Here is a 19,624-nt window from a genome sequence, read left to right as displayed (position 1 = left end):
AGAAATATTTACACGAGCTTAATGCATTTTTTTACGTAAATGCAATTGGGATTCAGTGAACAAGGAGAAATATTTAGCAGCTCTTCCGACGGGTAACCCAGCGTGCGCGACTCCGGGGGGCGATAGCGGCGCGCGGTGATCGTCGGTGCAGATCGAGCTGATGGCGTGGGGCACATGCAGTGAAGTTCCCTCCACCCCCCCATACCCCCCCCCCCCCCAATATACCCCCCCCCCAATATACCCCCCCCCCAAATATAGCCGCCCCATACCCCTCCCCTAATATACCCCCCCCTCTACCCCTCACACCCACCCCCCGCACCCCCTCCCACCCCCCTCCACATCTAAGTATGGCACTTTAAATTATTGCCAGATGGCTTCACATTAATAATTGGGCAGTTCCACAAAGTAGGCAACCACAGTGTCAAACATCCAGATTGATCCGCATTATAACACGTGGGGCATCATTTTCAAGTCATTATTATTCCGCTTGTTTTATCCAGGAAAGCCTCGCTGAGTCTCTTGATTTTTGTTAAGTTGATCCTGTTAAGTTTTTACAGTCGGGGGACAATGTTGCTACTGCTGCTGTGTGGGATCCCAGCGAGTGATTTGCAGTGCACATTTAATTTTTTTTACCATTGGGGATGTTTAGCCAAAAACCACTTACATTGTATGGGGTTGTTTTTTTACTCTGGGCAGGAAACGAAGAATCGAGAGAAACACCCCACGTAGGACAGGGGCAGAACATACAAACTCCAGAGAGAAAGGTGCCCGTGTCACGAACCGAACCCAGGTCCTTCTTGCTGCCAGTTGGCACGCGAGCGTCACCCCCTGCACTGCTGCCAGCCACCCTGTGGCCCGTGTTCGTGCCCGCGGGCCGCGTGGCTTGTTTACGGGGAGAATCGTCGATGGTCTGACGCATCAACAAAACTGCAGGCACCACCACCAGCACCACCGCCGTTCCCAGCGTGGGATGAGAAAGGTCGTCCCGAGTACGCCCGGGCCCTGCCGTATGTCGTGAGAATTAGTTCCTACCGTCCCCTAATTGGCTGGCATGTTACGCCCCATGTAAAAAAGGCCACTTCATGATTGTACTAAGGATTGCCCCTAAGCGAAATTAGTCTGAAACGTACGTCCAGAATTGTGGAACTGCCCAAAGGGTCACCAATCACAGCAAACGACGGAACAACAGCGCCTGCACCCCCCCTCTGCTTCCCATGGTTCATTAGAATTAACGAGAGCCATGGGCTTTGAAACCAAAACGCGTAAACATCTTTGTTACCGTTGAACGGATATAATCGCTACCGATCCAAACTCTCTCACGGGCTGCTGCTGCTCTGTTTGTAAAGTGAATATTGGCACTTCCTTGGATTTCTACGGCCACCCGGCTTTCGGCCGTCGTCCGAAGGAGAGGAGCGATGGTGCCGCTGGAGCGACGATGCGGCTGACTGGAGCGATGACGCCGCTGGAGCGACGATGAGGTTGGAGTGATGATGCCGCTGGAGCGACGATGCGGCTGACTGGAGCGATGATGCGGCCGGAGCGACGATGAGGCCGGAGAGACGTCGTTTGCCGTGACGACACGCCGCGGTCATTGTGGCGACGCTACTTGAAGTTGCGCGCGAACTCCTCGCCGTCGCGTATCGCCGCCTTGAGCTCGGGCACGGCGGCGAGCAGCAGCTTCTCCTCGTAGCTCGACAGCGGCCCCAGGCCCATGCTCCTCTCGACGCCGTGCTTCTGCAACACGCAACGCCGCGACCTTCGTCAATCCACTGCTGGATGGCGGCCTCCCAACGTACGTCGCCACGCCGGTCGGCGCGGGACCGCTTCAGATATTGCTCTCACCACCACGCGTGACTTTGCACCTCCACTGCGTCTCCACTAAACGGACTTCACTTGGCGCGTGCAAAGCAAAACAAACACAAAACAATCGTTGCCTCCCGATCCTCAGCGGCGCGCAGCGCAAGCCGATTCATCATCGTCGCCATCATCGTCGCCGCTAATTGGCATCGACGGCAGTTCCACGCCTGCTTTGTGACCCAGAGTCAATATTTCCGTAGGTCCCAGTCCTGTTGCTTCTACTGAGATTTGTTTAACGCCGTCCAGTGGCGGCACTGGCGGAAGCCGCAGGTAAAACATCGGCCTCCGGTTGCCACGGAGACGCACGCACACACGTACGCATAAAGCCAGCGATCCCCCCCCACCCCCCCCCCCCCGACAAGCTGTTGGGGGAAAGTGCTGTTCGCGAGCACCTCTGAAGACCGGCACGGCGCACCTATGAAAAGGTGGTCCAGTCAGGAACCACTCCAGCCGCTTTTTATCGTCTCCACCAATGCTGAAGTTTTCACACACCGCACCCAGGTACTCACTTAAGGCCGAGTCGACCTAGGGGAAGCCCAGGACCGCTTCAAATATTCACCACTATTATTGGTCGTGAGCGGGAATCGAACTCGGGTCCCCGGGTTCGTAGAGTAGTGGGCGTACCACTATACTACCGCTCCCCGAACGCGTGTGCCCGCGGGCGCGCGTGTACGTGTGTACGCGTGTACGCGTGTACGCGTGTACGCGTGTACGCGTGTACGCGTGTACGTGTGTACGTGTGTACATGTGTACGCGTGTACGCACCCCGAGCAGGAGCGGCGTGGAGAGGTACGCCGCCTCCGTCTCCTCGGAGCGCACGAAGGCGCACTCCACGAGGCCCTTGCGCCCGTCACTCGCCTCCAGCAGCGACGACACAAAGCGGGCGCCCGCGTGCGCCATGGACAGCGTCGCCGAGCCTGGCGCACGCGGAGGCACAACGATTACCATTGTCGCTTGGACTAAACGTCGTCGCGAGGAAAACCCAAGGAGTCGCGAGAGATCTCGCGACGCAATCGCCGAGCCGGCGGCAACGCCTCGCTCACCTTCCCCGACCTTGGCCTTCACGACCTCCGTTCCGGCCTCCTGCAGGCGCGAGGTCAGCATCTCGATCTGATCCTGGCCGAGATCCACCTTGGGCAAGCTCTGGGGGCCACCGCACCGCCACGTTACTGGCGTGTGTGCGTGTGTGCGTGTGTGCATGGTGGGCGGGCGGCGCTATCACAAGGTGCGTGCGACGATGCTGAGAAACGGAGACTTTGCTGTGGTGTGGGCGGCACAAACCGGAAAGGACTCGACCACAAAACCGGCCACACCACACCACGCCACACCACGTTACCACACCACCCCACACAATCCAGCCACATCACACTACTAACCACACTCCCCCAAATTAACAACCGCAAAACACAACCAGCCACACCACACTATCAACCACACCACAGCAACAGCCACATCACACCGTGAACCACGCCGCACTACCAACCAGGCCACACCACACCCGTGTGCAGGCCGCCACCAGCCGTTGTCGTCACCTGGGACAGGAGGGGGATGATTGTCTTTCCTGCGTGACCTCCGACCACGGGGACCTCCACCGCCGATCGGTCCAGCCCCTGTGTGTGCGGAGGCGGCACACAGAGATGACACACAGAGATGGCACACAGACACAGGGATGTTGAGACACCAGGAAGGCAGCACGCAGTGACCACGTAACACGCGTCGCTACTAAACGAGCTGGCTCAGAGGTTGGAGACGCTGAGAGCCTGGGTTCAGATCCGGGTTTCAACTGCCTGTGACTGAACCGGGTTCGAACGAGTTGATGGTCTCAGCCCGATCACCAATGACTCGCACAGGGACCCATAGACCCGCACAGGGACCCATAGACCCACACAGGGACCCATAGACTTGTATAGGAACGCAGTTATTGATTGAGTGCAGTGAGTCGATATCAGCTTGATCGCCAACCAGTGGCTCGATAACAAAATGTCACATTCAAGGTTCTGCGCTTAATGTAAATTAATTCCCACTTAGAATTAAAATATCACGCAACAAACATCATCTGTAGCAGGTAAAAGTGCAGCCCTGCAAGTGTCTGCTCACGCCGCTGCTGGTGGACGGGGCCTGCACGAGAGGGAGCTCTAGAGAGCCCCTCTAGGGAGCATTCAGTCGACTTCCTGGCCAGACGTGCTGGAGGAGGCGGGAGGACCCACACTTCACCCCACCGCACACGCGAGACTGGCCGATCGGCTACAATGCGGCAGGAAGGCGAGAAGCTGCTGCGCACACAGCCCGCCCATCCCGCTGGGCGTCACTCGAAAGGGATCTCGGTGGGGAATATGTTCTGTGGAATCCGCTTCCGTGGATCGCTCTGGAACACGGAAGGGCTGGCGGCGGCGTGTGCGAGAGGCGTCCCGGGAGCCGATGGGCCACGCCGCACCGACCTTGAGATCGGCCAAGAACACGCTGGCCCGGACCACGTCCAGGGTGGTGACCCCGAAGATCCGCTTGGGGTCGTAGACTCCGTGCTTCTTGAAGATCTCCGATGCGATGGGCACCATGGAGTTCACCTGGCCGGGGCGGAACGGCGTGCGGAGGTGAAAGGATTCGTCATCCCAAGATCACGGCTGATGGCGACGATGATGAAGAGGAGATGATTGATAATTAAGATGAGAAGTGATCCCGGCTGCTCACCAGGTTGGAGATGATGCAGAGCAGCGCTTGGGGGCACGTGATGGCGCACGCCTCCGCCAGCTCGGCCACGATGTGAGCGTTCATGGTGAAGAGGTCCTCACGCGTCATCCCTTCCGGCGGCAAAGGAGATGGGGTGGGGGATGTGGGAGATGTGGGGGGTCATGGCGGCACGGCACCGAGAGCAACGCCGAGACTGAGAAACGTGCCCGTCGTGCGGTATGCCACGTGCGGTGCCCGTCGTGCGGTGTGTGGTGTGCCGCGTGCGGTGTGCCGCGTGCAGTGTGTGGTGGGCCGCGTGCGATGTGTGGTATGCCGCGTGCGGTGCCCGTCGTGCGGTGTGGTATGCCGCGTGCGGTGTGCCGCATGCGGTGCCCGTCGTGCGTTGTGCCGCGTGCGGTGCCCGTCGTGCGGTGTGTGGTATGCCGCGTGCGGTGTGCCGCGTGCGGTGCCCGTCATGCGGTGTGCCGCGTGCGGTGCCCGTCGTGCCGTGTCGTCGTTACCCCGGTTTCCGGGGCACCCCCGCAGGGACCACAACGAGGTGGCTCCCGTCCAGCGCCTCGCTCAGCTGACTAGCGCCCTGGTGCGCTGCGGAGCATCACAACCGTCACCATCATCTTGGTCTTCATCATCGTCATTCACTTTACCATCATCATCATCATCGTTAACGTCGCCTCCACCGTCATTATTACACTAGCATTGTTAATAATCAAAACTGCCGCCACAACCTCCACCGCCAACATTACTCCCAACAATCATCGCCACCATCACCACCAGCATCACCATTCTCGTTATCGGTGGTGGAGCTGGTGGCGGTAAACGTGGTAGTGATGGCGGTGGTAATTGTGGTAGAGATGGTAGTGATCACAGTGTTGGTGATGACAGCAGTGATGGTGGTGGTGGTGATAGAGGTGGTGGCAGTGATAATTGTAGTCGAGGTGGTGGTGGTAGCCGTGCTGGCAGTGTCTGCGGTGTTGGTGGTACTGGTATCGGTGGCGGCAATGGTGGTCGTGGTTTTGGCGTTGGTGTCGATGTGGGCGTACGTCCGCACCGGAGATGGAGGCGTGTGAGTTGATGTGGCCCAGGTCGACGGCGACGCCGTGCGCACGAGCGATGTCGTAGAGCGCCAGGCGCGACACGCGCTCGTTCATCTTGAGCAGCAGCGACAGCGGCTGCCCGATGCCCCCCGCCGCCCCCAGCACCGCCACCTTCATCCCGTGCTGCGCCCCCCGCCACAAAGACAAAGATTCCCCGTGTAGCCTTAAACAGACCGTCGGGGCAAGTGCCGCCAGCGACCGCCTGTTAAAGCCGGCGCCGCCTATGGACGAGGCCGACCCCACACGCACGCCGGCAAGCGTCCTCAAAAGGCGGTCGAACAACCCCCAAGACCGACCCCGAGCGTGGAGGCCTTCATCCACCAGTGGATTTAAAACAATCATCCCAGGCCAGATCCCTCTGGGAGACCAAAAAAAAAACCCTGGACAAACACTGGAGCCTTGTGGGTAAAATAACTGTGGCGGCTACGTTTATATTTAAACCGCACCCACGCACAAACTCATCAGCCAAGCTCGACCGAGCGCGTCAATCATTCATTCGGGCTGTATCTGTCGCAGTGTGGGGGGGGGGGAGAGGGGATCACGTTCTTGAGATTGCGCCGACTCAGCGCTTTCCTACCCTGCACGTACGCATGGTCACCTTGGCACGGCCGGGATCGCCCTTCACACTCTCGTCACACCATCGACGGGGAAGCCTTTACCACGGAGGTGGGACGGGGGGCAAAGGTGCCCCCGGTTGACACCCATGGGGCCCACGATCAATCCACCGCTGGATGAACAGGCCTCCCAATCTCTGACAATCTCGCCCCGCAACAGCCCATCTGGCTCGCACACGGCACGCGTATAGAGCAAGCGGCCACGTGTGCATTGTACGAATATAAACCATCGGCGTTTCCCGAAGAGGCGCACCGTGGTCGCCACTCGTCCTAGGTCACCGTCAACATTTATTTGAGCAAATGTGACCGACTGAGGACAAGAGGTCCAACAATGCACTCTTTCAGGAACTGCTGATGATTTGTTGCATAATGCACAGAGGCTGTGCGGTATATTTGTGTTTACGCAAACACTTGCCTCTGTGGCATCTGCACTCGCACTGTTACGCGAGTGGGGGTTGTTGTTTTTTTCTGCTACAGCACAGCCACCACACAGACAAAAAAAACCACGGTGACAAGGACGCACGCACGGAGGTTAGGGGGCCAGTGGAGTTGCGTGGAGTCGTTAATCGATACCCAGCGAGGCACGATCACCCACCACTGCTGGAGCCTGGACGGGGGAGGGGAGTGCCACGCTGGCTAGGAGATGTTAACTTTCTCGCCTGGTGTGCAGGAGGTCGTGGGTTCGATCCCGACCCTGACGCTTGCTGCTGTATATTTAGAGTTTGTGTGTGTCTCTCTCTCCCCGTGGTCGCGTGGATTTATCTCTGGGTCCTCCGGGTTTTCCCTCCACATTTAGAATGAGCATCACGCGTATTTATCCGCTATAAATGTCCACATGACGATGAGCCACTTCGTCGAGCTATCGCTCGTGTTGGCCAGGTCGCTTCTGAAAAAAAGAGCGAACATAGCTCAGTGGGCCCTTACCTGGTAAAATATAAAAACAAAAACAGTTTCAGTTTTCGACAGCTGGGGGAAGGCAGTTGCGGAGCGCGCGGGCAGCAGATTAGAACGAGCGACACCGATCGCGATGTCGCCACGACCCCAAAGGACCCCTTCACCCCCCCACCTCCGCTGCCCCCGAATGCATCACGCGACGGACAAAACTCGCCCAGCGGAATCGCGTTGCACAACGCACCGTGCGCGATCGCTGAGGGGGCCGATTGGCACAGAGTGTAAAAGACGAACCCAGTTCGCCAGGGAGACGAGGGCACAGCCCCCCCCCCCCTCGGGCGGATTCCCCGTGGATTCGCGCACGGCGGTTTACTGCCGTTCCCGAGGAGCCGGCGTGGGTTAGACGTTCACAGAGACAACTATGTGACTCGTCCAGTTTTCCCAGGTCCTCACGGAGTTGTGCCTAAGGTGGCAAAACTTGAGGAGCTGCTGCCACCACGGTCCGCCCACTGCTGGATGAAGGCCTCCCCCGGTCCGCAACCATCTCGCGTCACCGTCTCGAGATGCGACGATTCGTCCTGGTTCCTGCGCGCGAGCCGATTTCATCGCTCCGTCTCCGCGATGAAACCCAAACGGAATCGTGGAGAATTAGTGAGCGGACACGGCCTTGCCTCGCACCAAACCTCCGCGCCACCGCTCCCTCAGAAGGCCAGCAGCGGGCCTTGTGGAATGCAGATTCGCGATTAAAAATAATTGCAGCCCTCGCCTTACCTCTAACCCCAAACCCAACCCCGCACCACGGTCGCCCTTCCGGGTTAATTAACTCCGTCCCTGTGACCTCGCCGCTCCCACCCCGAGTGACTTCGGAATTTGTGGAATATAGCGTCTCATGGAGATCCCAGCGCCGCACTCGCCCACATGGCCTGTAGAGCGGGAGCGAGATGGGTGAAAGGCTACGGGGAGGGAGCAAAAGAGACCGAAAGGGATGAAGGGACAAAGGAAGGGAGGCATGATAGAGGGATGATAGAGGGAGGGAGATGAAAGGCTTTGGAGGTGGAGAGGCATGCGGGTCAGCTGTGGGCTGCATCACGCACGTGTACCTGCACAGCGAGCTCACCAGCATGGGTCAGCCCAGGTGAGGCTGCTGATCACAGGTGACAAACTAAACTTTGATTTTTGTTTTTTTTTAACCAGGTAAACTGCGCCAAGCTATGTAGCTCAGCTTTTTCGGAAGCGACCTGGCCACAAATGAAAGCTCACCCAAGTGGCTTGTCAACGTCACGTGTAAATTCATAGCAGTAGCCAAATGCTCTAGACCCCCCCCCCACACCCCCCGAGAAGCCAGTGACAGCGGCGGTGGCACCGTGAGACCCCAGAGATGTCACCGCACCACAGGAGCAGTCGGGCTCCCGCAGGACTTCGGCGTTTAGCCGCCGAGCCCACGTGGTCCGTGCCCCGTACCAAGGCCGCCGTTCAGTGCAGCAACACCCGTGGTTGTATTGTACTTCTACGCTCCCGCGTCGAACGCTGCGCGCGCCTTCACCGACCCAACAGCGCGAAGGCCGAGTCGAGCCCACGACCCGCGCGGCGTGAGAAGGCCGTCATCATCCAGCAGTGGAGTGACTAAGTGATGTATTCGTGTTGTTAGTTTAACCAAAGCCATTTATGGAGGAGTGGGGGCGCAATAGATCACGATTTTAAATCTAGATTGAAGACTCATTTCTTGAGAACTGCTTTTTGTGTTTAGTTTGTCCTTCCCCCGCACCTCCTATTAGGGCGGTTGGCTACGTACGGTGCCAAAGAAGTTCAACGTACACACACGTACACACACACACGTGTGCGTGTACGCGTGTGTGTGTGTGTACGCGTGTGTGTGTGTGTGTACAGGGAGTGTAGGGATTAGCGCTACGCTGCGTGACGAACCCGGCCATCCGGGTTCGATTCCCACTCACGGCCAACACCAGTGACGATTATCTGAACCGGTCCTGGGCCTCCCCTAGGTCGACTCAGCCTCAAATGGGTACCTGGTGCGGTGTGTAAAAACATCGCCACTGGAGAGACAAAGGCGGCCGTGCTACTCGCTTACAGCACTTGTCCCAACAGTCTGTGCAGGCTACATGGGGGATCTTTGTCTTTGTGGTGATCAAATAACAGAGATAAGCGAACACAATACGTCTCATTCACCATCCTCAGGATCTCGACAAACAAACAAACACTCCAAGTATAATCATTACACAGACAATCAGCCCCCCCCCGACCCCGTGCCGCCTGCCTTCTGGGAGTGCAAATCATTGCAGAGAGCAAACGATTCAAGAAGTCCCGAGCCAAACTCTGCGCCGGTTTCGACTCCCGGTGCCTCATCAGCAGTGCCAGGCTCGCCGGTATTCGCTGCTTGCGAATGTCCAGAAAGGGGACTCCGCCTCCATCGCTCGAAGATAATGGGTTCTAATTAGCAGCGAATGCATGTAACACGCGACACATGCTCGTGGGGCAATAGAAGTTACACAACAGACAAGCACATGTCTACAAATACACTACAGTATATATACACACACGTGTACCTTATCCGCTCAACAACTATACAAGTATTTGTTTTGTCTTTTACATCTGGCGGCGGTGATGGCAGAGAAGGCGAACCGAGAATTGATTTTCCTCGGCTCGGGTTTGATGCGCGGGCGCACAGAGGTCGAGAGGTCACGGAGTGACCGCGGTCAGAGACGGAATCCCCCACGGGCCCCCCCCCCCCAACTCGCACGAACGCAGCAGCAGCAGGGGGTGTCTGTGCCGAGATGAGAGACTTGGCATGCGTACAACGCGTGTACACACAGGGTGACGTGCACAGGGTCACACGTGGACAGGGTCACGTGCACACAAGGGTCACACGTGGACAGGGTCACACGTGGACAGGGTCACGCGTCGCACGCGTACGATTACTGCGGTAAATGCACCCACGTGTACACACCGTGACCCAGTGTACACACACACGTGTACACACCGTGACCCAGTGTACACACACACACGTGTACACACCGTGACCCAGTGTACACACACACACGTGTACACACCGTGACCCAGTACACACACACGTGTACACACCGTGACCCAGGACACACACCCACGTGTACACACCGTGACCCAGTGTACACACACGTGTACACACCGTGACCCAGGATACACACACACACGTGTACACACCGTGACCCAGTGTACACACACACCCACGTGTACACACCGTGACCCAGTGTACACACACGTGTACACACCGTGACCCAGGATACACACACACACGTGTACACACCGTGACCCAGTGTACACACACACACACGTGTACACACCGTGACCCAGGACACACACACACGTGTACACACCGTGACCCAGGATACACACACACACGTGTACACACCGTGACCCAGTGTACACACACACGTGTACACACCGTGACCCAGGATACACACACACGTGTACACACCGTGACCCAGTGTACACACACGTGTACACACCATGACCCAGTGTACACACACACACGTGTACACCACGTGACCCAGGATACACACACACACACGTGTACACACCGTGACCCAGGACACACACACACGTGTACACACCGTGACCGAGTATATACACATCAACGTTTACACAACAACGTGTACACACCCATCCATGCATACAATCGCCACTGTGTATACATCGCCAGTGGACTCGTAATAGCCATACCCTCACATGCCCAACAACCGGTGCATGTATACACAACACAACTGTACACACACACTCACACTCGTGTACCACTGTACACACCCACGTACACACACACCGACAAAGATCCCCCGTGTAGCCTTAACAGACTGTTGGGGCAAGTGCTGTGAGCGAGCAGCACCTATGAAGGCCCGCACACACACACACACGTGTAACACGGCCCATGACCAAGTGTACACACACGCACGCGTTACACAACACTACACACTACACATACTGCACAGCAAAGTCACGTCCACAAACAACAACAATCGCCATTCGCCACTAAGTAGCGGTGACGTGACCACAACGCTTGTGCCAGGCTAGGTGCACGTTGAGGCTACCACGTGAAGTGTCGAACGCCCGCGGGCAGGAGGAGGTCACGGGGCAGACCCAGCAGGTGCTACAGGTCGCCTGACTGAGATGAGTGGCCGATGCACCACCTGTGTCCCCCTACTGTGCCAACTTGCTGTGCTTTAGCCACCCGGCGCTGCGCTCGTTGTTGTGAGCGTCTCTCCTCTGCCCTCTGTTGTTGTTGGGAGGGCGACTGCCTCCAACTGCCCAGTAGCAGCGTCCTTCACGAGCCTCCTCCACAGCACACACACACACGTGCACACACACATTTCCTCGTGTGCACACACACACACACGTGCCCACACACACACGCGTGTCTTCGTGTGCACACACACACGCGTGTCTTCGTGTGCACACACACACGTGTGCCCTCGTGTGCACACACACACAGACACACACACGTGTCGCCCTGTCCCGTTCCGTACCTGGGCCGCTGCGCTCATTCCTCGTCTGGGCACAGCCCCCGTCAGGCGTCGACCCACCACGCGGAGCGCCACTCGCGACATGTCCCCGTGCCTCAAGGGGGTCCCCGGCTCGAGGGGTACGGCCCAGGGGGCTCAGGGGGAGAGCTGAGAGGGAGGGAGCTGAGAGGGCTGAGAGCTCTGAGACGCGTGCCCACCGCGGCAGAGTCGTGGCACTGGCTCAGCCTGCAGGGTGCACACGGACCGCACACACGACACTACACACACGACACTACACACACACATGCCTTTCCGCTGGCATCACGTGTCAGGCCACACCCCCACTCACACACAGCCACTCACACACAGCCACTCACACACTACTACACATACACACACTACTACACATACACACACTACTACACATACACACACTACTACACACACACTACTATACACACACAGCCACTCACACACAGCCACTCACACACTACTACACATACACACACTACTACACATACACACACTACTACACACACACTACTATACACACACAGCCACTCACACACAGCCACTCACACACTACTACACATACACACACTACTACACATACACACACTACTACACATACACACACTACTACACACACACTACTATACACACACAGCCACTCACACACACACTACTACACATACACACACTACTACACATACACACACTACTACACACACACTACTATACACACACAGCCACTCACACACACACTACTACACATACACACACTACTACACACACACTACTATACACACACAGCCACTCACACACACACTACTACACATACACACACTACTACACATACACACACTACTACACACACACTACTATACACACACAGCCACTCACACACACACTACTACAAATACAACTACACACACACACAGCCAATCACACACACAACCACTCACACACACACTACTACACATACACACAACCACACACACAACTACACACAACCACACGCACACTACTACACATACACACAACCACACACACAACTACACACACACTTACACAACCACACACACACACCACTCACACACCCCCACTCACACACACAGCCACTCACACACACAACTACACACACACAACCACTCACTCACATAATCACTCACGTACTTACACCCACACACACAACCACTCACACACACTCACGCACACACACACCCACTCACGTACACCCCCACTCACACACTATCGGACAATCACTCCCTTCCATACACACACTCATCCAATCACACACACAACCATTCACACTCCCCCACTCACACCCCCACTCACACACGATTGGACAATCACTCCCTTCCATACACACACTCATCCAATCACACACACAACCATTCACACTCCCCCACTCACACCCCCACTCACACACTATCGGACAATCACTCCCTTCCATACACACACTCATCCAATCACACACACAACCATTCACACGCCCCCACTCACACCCCCACTCACACACGATTGGACAATCACTCCCCTCCACACACAAAACAAAAGATAAAGATCCCCCGTGTAGTCATAACAGACTGTTGGGGCAAGTGTTGTTAGCGAGCACCTATGAAGACCCGCACTGCACACGAGGGGGTGGGTGGCCAGCACCACGCCCGGCCGCCTTTGTCTCCCTAGTGGCGATGTTTACACGCCTAGTACTCATTTGGGGCTGAGTCGACCTAGGGGAGGCCCAGGACCGGTTCAGATCACCGTCACTGGTGTTGGTGGCGACACTGCTGACATCGTCATGCACACGATCGGCACGTGTCGACACTTCTTATTGCTGCACGGTGCTTCATTTGTTGTGCTTTTGCAACGTTGATGGCCCAAGGTTACGCTTGAAGAAGAGCCTCAATCCTGGTCGATCGAGTTCTACACCTGGTGGACAATCATACGATTTCACATCTCCCACATTCAACGACAATAAAAACACATCATCCAATCTCCCGGAACGCGCCCCATCTCGTCACATCTTGGCAGGCGAGAGCCGAGCAAGTGCTCGGATGGACGACCCACAGTGCACACAACACGAGCTGCAGGCGCACAGCAGCAGGATACGTCAGTTATACTGCACTTGCTATGCTCTCTATGCTCCCGTGTGCTCCACCAACGCGCACTGGTGAGCTTGGGGTGCCAGGACCCGCAAGGCACGCACGGCGCCGGGTACATCCAGCAGTGGAGAAGGGGTCGTGCACACGTGACTCGTCACGCGCACGCTGCTCCCCTTCCCCTGGTCACCCACTTCTCGCTTTAGCCCCCCGTGACCCCCTCACCGCCCCCACCCCCTATCCCCCACCCCAGCAGCCCCCACCACTCGTCCGTGCGTAAATTCCGCCACGTAAGAGTCATGACGACCTCTCACTGCCCAAGCGGCGCTTTTACATCGTGCACCCAATAACATGGGTACAGCATGCTTGTGACATGTGTGCAGCATGCTAGTAACATGTGTGCAACATGGTCGTCTCGCACAGCCACGCCTCCTGCTCTCGCTCCTCCGGCTTCTTGTCCGCGTGTTCTGGTCACCGCGGCTCGGGCGAGGTGCCAGGTGTGCCTCATGGCTGTGAGACATTTAAAGGCGACACTCATTAATACAGAACGTCCCCCACCAATAGCCGCCTGTCACCACCAAGTGGCTAGGTGCACTTTGAGTGTGAGAGGCTAGCTGCTGGCAGTAGGTCAGAGGACGGACCCAGGTGTTTGGGTCAACTGGCTGTGGGATAAGTGGTAGATCACACACACACACGCTCTAACATACACATGCAAATACACACAGATTCCCCGGCGTATCCTTTCTACAGACTGCTGCTGATCATTAATGAGCGCTTATTCAGGCCCCAACTCGGGGGTGGTGAGATGAACGAATTCGCTTGGCCGCCTTTATCTCCCCAGTACCGGTGTTTATGCACTGTACCAGGTACTCGTTTAAGGCTGAGTCGACCTAGGGGAGGCACAGGGCAGAATATAATATCACTCGCTGCTGACGTCAGTTTTGGCTGGCAATTGGATTCAGGTCGCCGGGTTCGTCGAGCAGTGTGCCAGCCCCCGTATCACACAAAGACAAAGGTCCCCCGTGTAGTCTCAGCAGACTGTTGGGGTAAGTGCTGTTAGCGAGCCCCTACGAAAGCCGGCACGACGCAGGAGGCAGCACCATCCCTGCCGCCTTCGTCTCCCTGGTGCTGATGTTTACACGCCACACGAGGTACTCATTCACACTCGCATACACACCACACACACACACCACACACACCACACACACCACATACATCACACACACCACACACACACACCACACACACCACATACATCACACACACACCACACACACACACCACACACACACCACACACACACACCACACACACCACACACACCACATACATCACACACACCACACACACACACCACACACACCACATACATCACACACACCACACACACACCACACACACACCACACACACCACACACACCACATACATCACACACACCACACACACACACCACACACACCACATACATCACACACACACACACACCACACACACACCACACACACACCACACACACCACATACATCACACACACACCACACACACATACCACACACACCACATACATCACACACACACACCACACACACACACCACACACACCACACACACACACACCACACACACTCACACACCACACACACACACACACCACACACACCACATACATCACACACACACACCACACACACACACCACACACACACCACACACACACACCACACACACCACACACACACCACACACATACACACACCACACACACTCACACACACACCACACACACTCACACCACACACCACACACACCAAACACACACCACACACACCACACACACACCACACACACACACACCACACACGCCACACACACTCACACACCCCACACACAATCAGTCGGTACTGCACTTTAAATACCGTTCTCGTGACAAAAAACAAATCAAAATAATAACAGATAAATGTAAACATTTTAAACTCCTATTTTGCCCGTCCAAGCACGGGTGCATTGCAGTCAATCTGAAACCTGCAAGCGAAATTCAGAGCGCGACGTGAGATATTCATCGCATCAATTCGTGTGCAATTAGTAAGGGCGCGGTGACACGGACCTATTGCATTTAAAGGTTATATAATCCCTTGTTCATCATGACGTCCTTTTTACTTCGATGTCTCAACAGCGTGACGGAGATCACGTGACGTGAGGGAGAAGCCTTTGTAGTGAGGGTTGTAAGTTGACGCCGAGGAGGGGGGAGGAGGCGCCTCGCCCCTCCCCCCTGTGGAGTGACGTCACCCGCTTATTTTACTACAAAGTTTCAAGTATTTTTTTATAGTTATAATTACTTTTAATATTTTATAATCATAAGATAATTCAATATAATATAGTATTCTGAACATCTGCAGTTTTAGTTAGACGTTGAATATTTTCAAATTAATTTTATGCTCAATTTTAGCTTTCCAACGCCTTATTTTTAATACGTGTTTTCTCCTACAACATCAGAGTGCAGCGCCTCATTAAATACGCACTACAATGACAATAGTTTAAAGTGATCTGAAGCATGTTTTATTTTCAAAATGGAAATATGGGTTTGTGACGTCATATTTTTGTGACGTCATATTTGAGGGGGGGTCTGACTTTTTGTGACGCCGTGTGACGAGGGGTGGAGGGGGGGTCACAAATCGGCCAAAATCGCGTGACGTCATTTATGGACGGCCCCTAAGAACGTTACAACAACAAACTGTACAAAAACACGATAGGAGTGCAAAGTCCAAGAAAGGTAAACAAATGACCCAAACACAAACAAATACGACACTAAACCATCCCCATCCTACCAGGAAAATCCCACCGAGGTGTGAACTTCTTTCTCAGAAGCGACCTGCCCACAAATCGTAGCTCAGCAAAGTGGCTCATCATTTGGACATTTATGGCACCGAAAACAATCAAAATAAGCTCAATGCACGTTTGTAATTGTGGAGGGAAAAACCCGGAGGACCCGGCTTGTGGAGGCCTTCATCCAGCAGTGGATCGATCATGGCTCACGACGAGAACAACCGCATGGGCTCGCAGCCAATTAGACCCCCGTGTTGCCAGTGCAGAGCAGGAACGGACTGGATTCACCGTTGGGACTCATCAGCGAACCGTGCCCTGTTGCAAAATTGCCAAGCAGAGGCATTCGTGAATGTTTACATTGCAAACAAACACGTCTTTGTTGTTGTTGTTGAGTCAATAACAACGTTTCGGTTCACTGACCTTGAGGAAGATGTATCGTGTTAATAAGTTAACTGCTGAGAGGGACGACCGATATCCACAGCCATCACCCGTGGCGTGATATCCGAATCGGTTCTGGACCTCCCGTAGGTCGACTCAGCCTCAAATGATTACCTGGCGCAGCGTGTAAATATCGGCACCTGGGGGGGGGGTGGTACAAAGGTGTCCGTGCGGGCGTGGTTCTGGCTACATGGCGCTCGCTAACAGTGGGCAGGCTGCAGGGGTGATATGTAATATGTGTCTTTGTGTTCAGACGTCGCAGGTCGCGACTCGCTGCGACTTGCGGGTTATTTGCTGGCGGGGTTGTTCACCAGACTCTGCCCAAACCACACACAAGTGTCACGCAAAGATAAAGATCCCCCGTGTAGCCTTGACAGACTGTTGGGGCAAGTGCGGTTAGCGAGCACCGATGAAGGCCGTAACGCCGCACGAGGGGGTGGGTGGCCAGCACCACGCCCGACCGCCTTTGTCTCCCGAGTGGCGATGCTTGCACATCGCACAGAGTACTCATTTGAGGCCGAGTCGACCGAAGGGGAGGCCCAGGACCGGTTTAGATTATAATCGTCACTGGTGTTGGAAGTCGTCAATTGATGTTGGACTCCAACTCGGGTCGCCGGGTTCGTAGCGCGCTGCGCTAACCACTACGCCACCGCTCCCCATGATCACACACACACGCGAGCAGACACGCACAGGACATCCATTAGCCTTGCAAGGGGAGACCGTCACATTCCAGTGAGCCGCTAACGACGCGCTGTTTACACGCGATGTTTACACAGGCAGCCCTTGCCAATCCACTGCTGGATAAGTGCTCGAGAATGCTTCACGGCCACACGCCGGTCAGCGCAGAGACCCTGCAGACTCGATCCATGGGCTTACAGCCCAGTGGGTATCCACTGCTCAAGTCGTGCCACATCTTCCTGGCACCACTCTCTCATGTCGTCGTCAAGCCGCGAGGTCCGTGTACTCTGTGTACACGGACTCATAATCCCACTGAGTCCCAAGTGTTCACCCATAGACTCACAAAAAGGCCCACAGGTTCACAAAGAGACCCGGAGACCCACAGAAAGAGCCAAAACAGCCGTGCATTGGCAATATCGTCACGCCTTGTCTCCATTGTGTCCCAACGATGCAGCAGTCCCAGCCTGCACGCGCGACCAGGCGAGACTGGAAACCCCGAGGCAGACTTTGTAGCCTCATCAACCTGGAGACTCGAAACGCCACTAATTGCGGCCCCATATCACCCTCTCAACGGGGGCGGGTTGTGACAATTGGTTAATGAGACGGCATTCTTTTACAATTAACGCGTCGACTCCACGTGTGTGTGTGTGTGTGTGCACGTGTCCAACGTGACGCAGAGAGCGTGTCACGTGGGGTTCGTTTAGCAATCATCAGACACGTGCGGCGCGTAACGAGATCATTTGTATTTGGCTGCTATACATTGCCACACGATGAGCCACTTTGTTGAGCTGTCAGTTGTGGCCGCGTCGCTTCTGAAAAACAAACTCATAGCTCAGTGGGCCTCGCCTGGTAGAATAAACAAAAATAAGTTTAAATTTCGATTTAAAGCTTTCGTGACTGCAGGGATTCATCTTCTTGGTTCTTTCGGTAAAGTCACGTAGAAGGGAAATAATAAAATAATAACAAGAAAACATAATAAAATACAATTCTCACGACGTTTCGGCCACAACGCAAGCAGCCATCCTCAGGTGAAGAACAGGGCTGTCGGAAAGACAGCGTCTGAATGAACACCACAAAGCTTGGCAGCGTATATTTAAGCTGGGTTAGAGGAGGAGGGCGCCTTGACCTTGTTTCCCTTCTACGTGACTTTACCGAAAGAACCAAGAAGAAAAACAAGTTGAATTTCTTTGTGGCGAGGTGGCGCGCCGGGGTCGCTCGCGAGGACTCGAGTGGGGGACACGTTGACCATACCTCTCCACCCCTGGGCAGGGCGGCTTGGCGGAGGGACACATCTCATCTCGCTATCACCCAGCAGCTGACTGGTATAGATAGAGGGCAAGTGTCAGGTCTGTAAGTACATTAATACTGGTAGGAACCTCCTGGTTACACCAGCCCACAGGGGATTATTGTGTCCGTCCGTCCGTCGTGCAGGGAGGGGCTGGGTGGGGAGGGAGGGGCTGGGTGGGGAGGGTGGGGCTGGGTAGGGAGGGGCTGGGTAGGGAGGGGCTGGGTTGGGAGTGGCTGGGTGGGGCTGGGTGGGGGGTGGGAGGGGTGGGGCTGGCTGGGGAGGGGCTGGTCACCCCGTGGTGCCCTTATGAAACTCAACGTTTAAACTACTCACGCCGGCTTGTGCCCGCCCTCACAGTCGGCCATATTTGGGGAATACACCACGCCGCCGTTGACCGAGCAACCCAACGTTCCTACCAGCTCCCTCCGCACGAATGTGTTTTGTTTACCAATTGTTTCCGAGAACAGAAAGCTCTAACATATTCGAAACTCGCACCCAGGGAGTCGCGCATCACCACCAGTGCGAGAACATTGTTCGCGGAAGGATATCTCACGGAACTCGCTCTGAGAGAGAGCCCTTGAAGTGAAACCCTGACCGTGATGTTGAATGAAACTGAAGGGTTTTTTCTTCTGCGTTCCTCTTTTCGGCCAACAGGGGGAGCC

The 19,624-nt window shown here is 55.5% G+C and overlaps 1 protein-coding gene across 4 annotated transcripts; it reads right to left on the bottom strand.

The window, feature by feature from the left end:
• Positions 1–523: 523 nt before the first annotated feature.
• MDH2 (malate dehydrogenase 2) lies at positions 524–12,098 on the bottom strand. Of its 4 annotated transcripts, none has more exons than XM_078595177.1 (9): positions 11,656–12,094; positions 5,594–5,762; positions 5,048–5,130; positions 4,546–4,656; positions 4,296–4,421; positions 3,390–3,467; positions 2,901–3,000; positions 2,623–2,774; positions 1,484–1,734 (listed from the first exon to the last, which is right to left on the bottom strand). In XM_078595177.1, exons 1-9 carry the CDS (start codon positions 11,734–11,736, stop codon positions 1,603–1,605), a joined length of 1,032 nt encoding a protein of 343 aa, XP_078451303.1. In that variant the 5' UTR covers positions 11,737–12,094; the 3' UTR covers positions 1,484–1,602. The 4 variants fall into 4 exon arrangements, with proteins under 4 accessions (XP_078451301.1, XP_078451303.1, XP_078451305.1 ...); XM_078595178.1 differs by lacking the exon at positions 1,484–1,734 and adding an exon at positions 1,786–1,887 and having other exon boundaries at positions 11,656–12,096; XM_078595175.1 differs by lacking the exon at positions 2,901–3,000 and having other exon boundaries at positions 524–1,734.
• Between the last annotated feature and the right edge of the window lie 7,526 nt (positions 12,099–19,624).

This window comes from Lampetra planeri, chromosome 6 (assembly GCF_965212315.1).
Source record: "Lampetra planeri chromosome 6, kcLamPlan1.2.h2, whole genome shotgun sequence".
Lineage (NCBI taxonomy): Eukaryota > Metazoa > Chordata > Hyperoartia > Petromyzontiformes > Petromyzontidae > Lampetra > Lampetra planeri.
Note: the sequence above shows the minus strand (reverse complement) of the source record. Positions and strands in the feature narration are given on the sequence as shown.

Excerpts from the sequence above, each read along its gene's own strand:
- MDH2 (XM_078595175.1), bottom strand. The coding sequence starts at position 11,736 with ATGTCGCGAGTGGCGCTCCGCGTGGTGGGTCGACGCCTGACGGGGGCT. Across the intron at positions 4,657-5,047 it reads CGGGGGTGCCCCGGAAACCG|GGGATGACGCGTGAGGACCT; the intron begins GGGTAACGACGA and ends TTGCCGCCGGAA. Across the intron at positions 4,422-4,545 it reads TCTGCATCATCTCCAACCTG|GTGAACTCCATGGTGCCCAT; the intron begins GTGAGCAGCCGG and ends CGCCCCGGCCAG.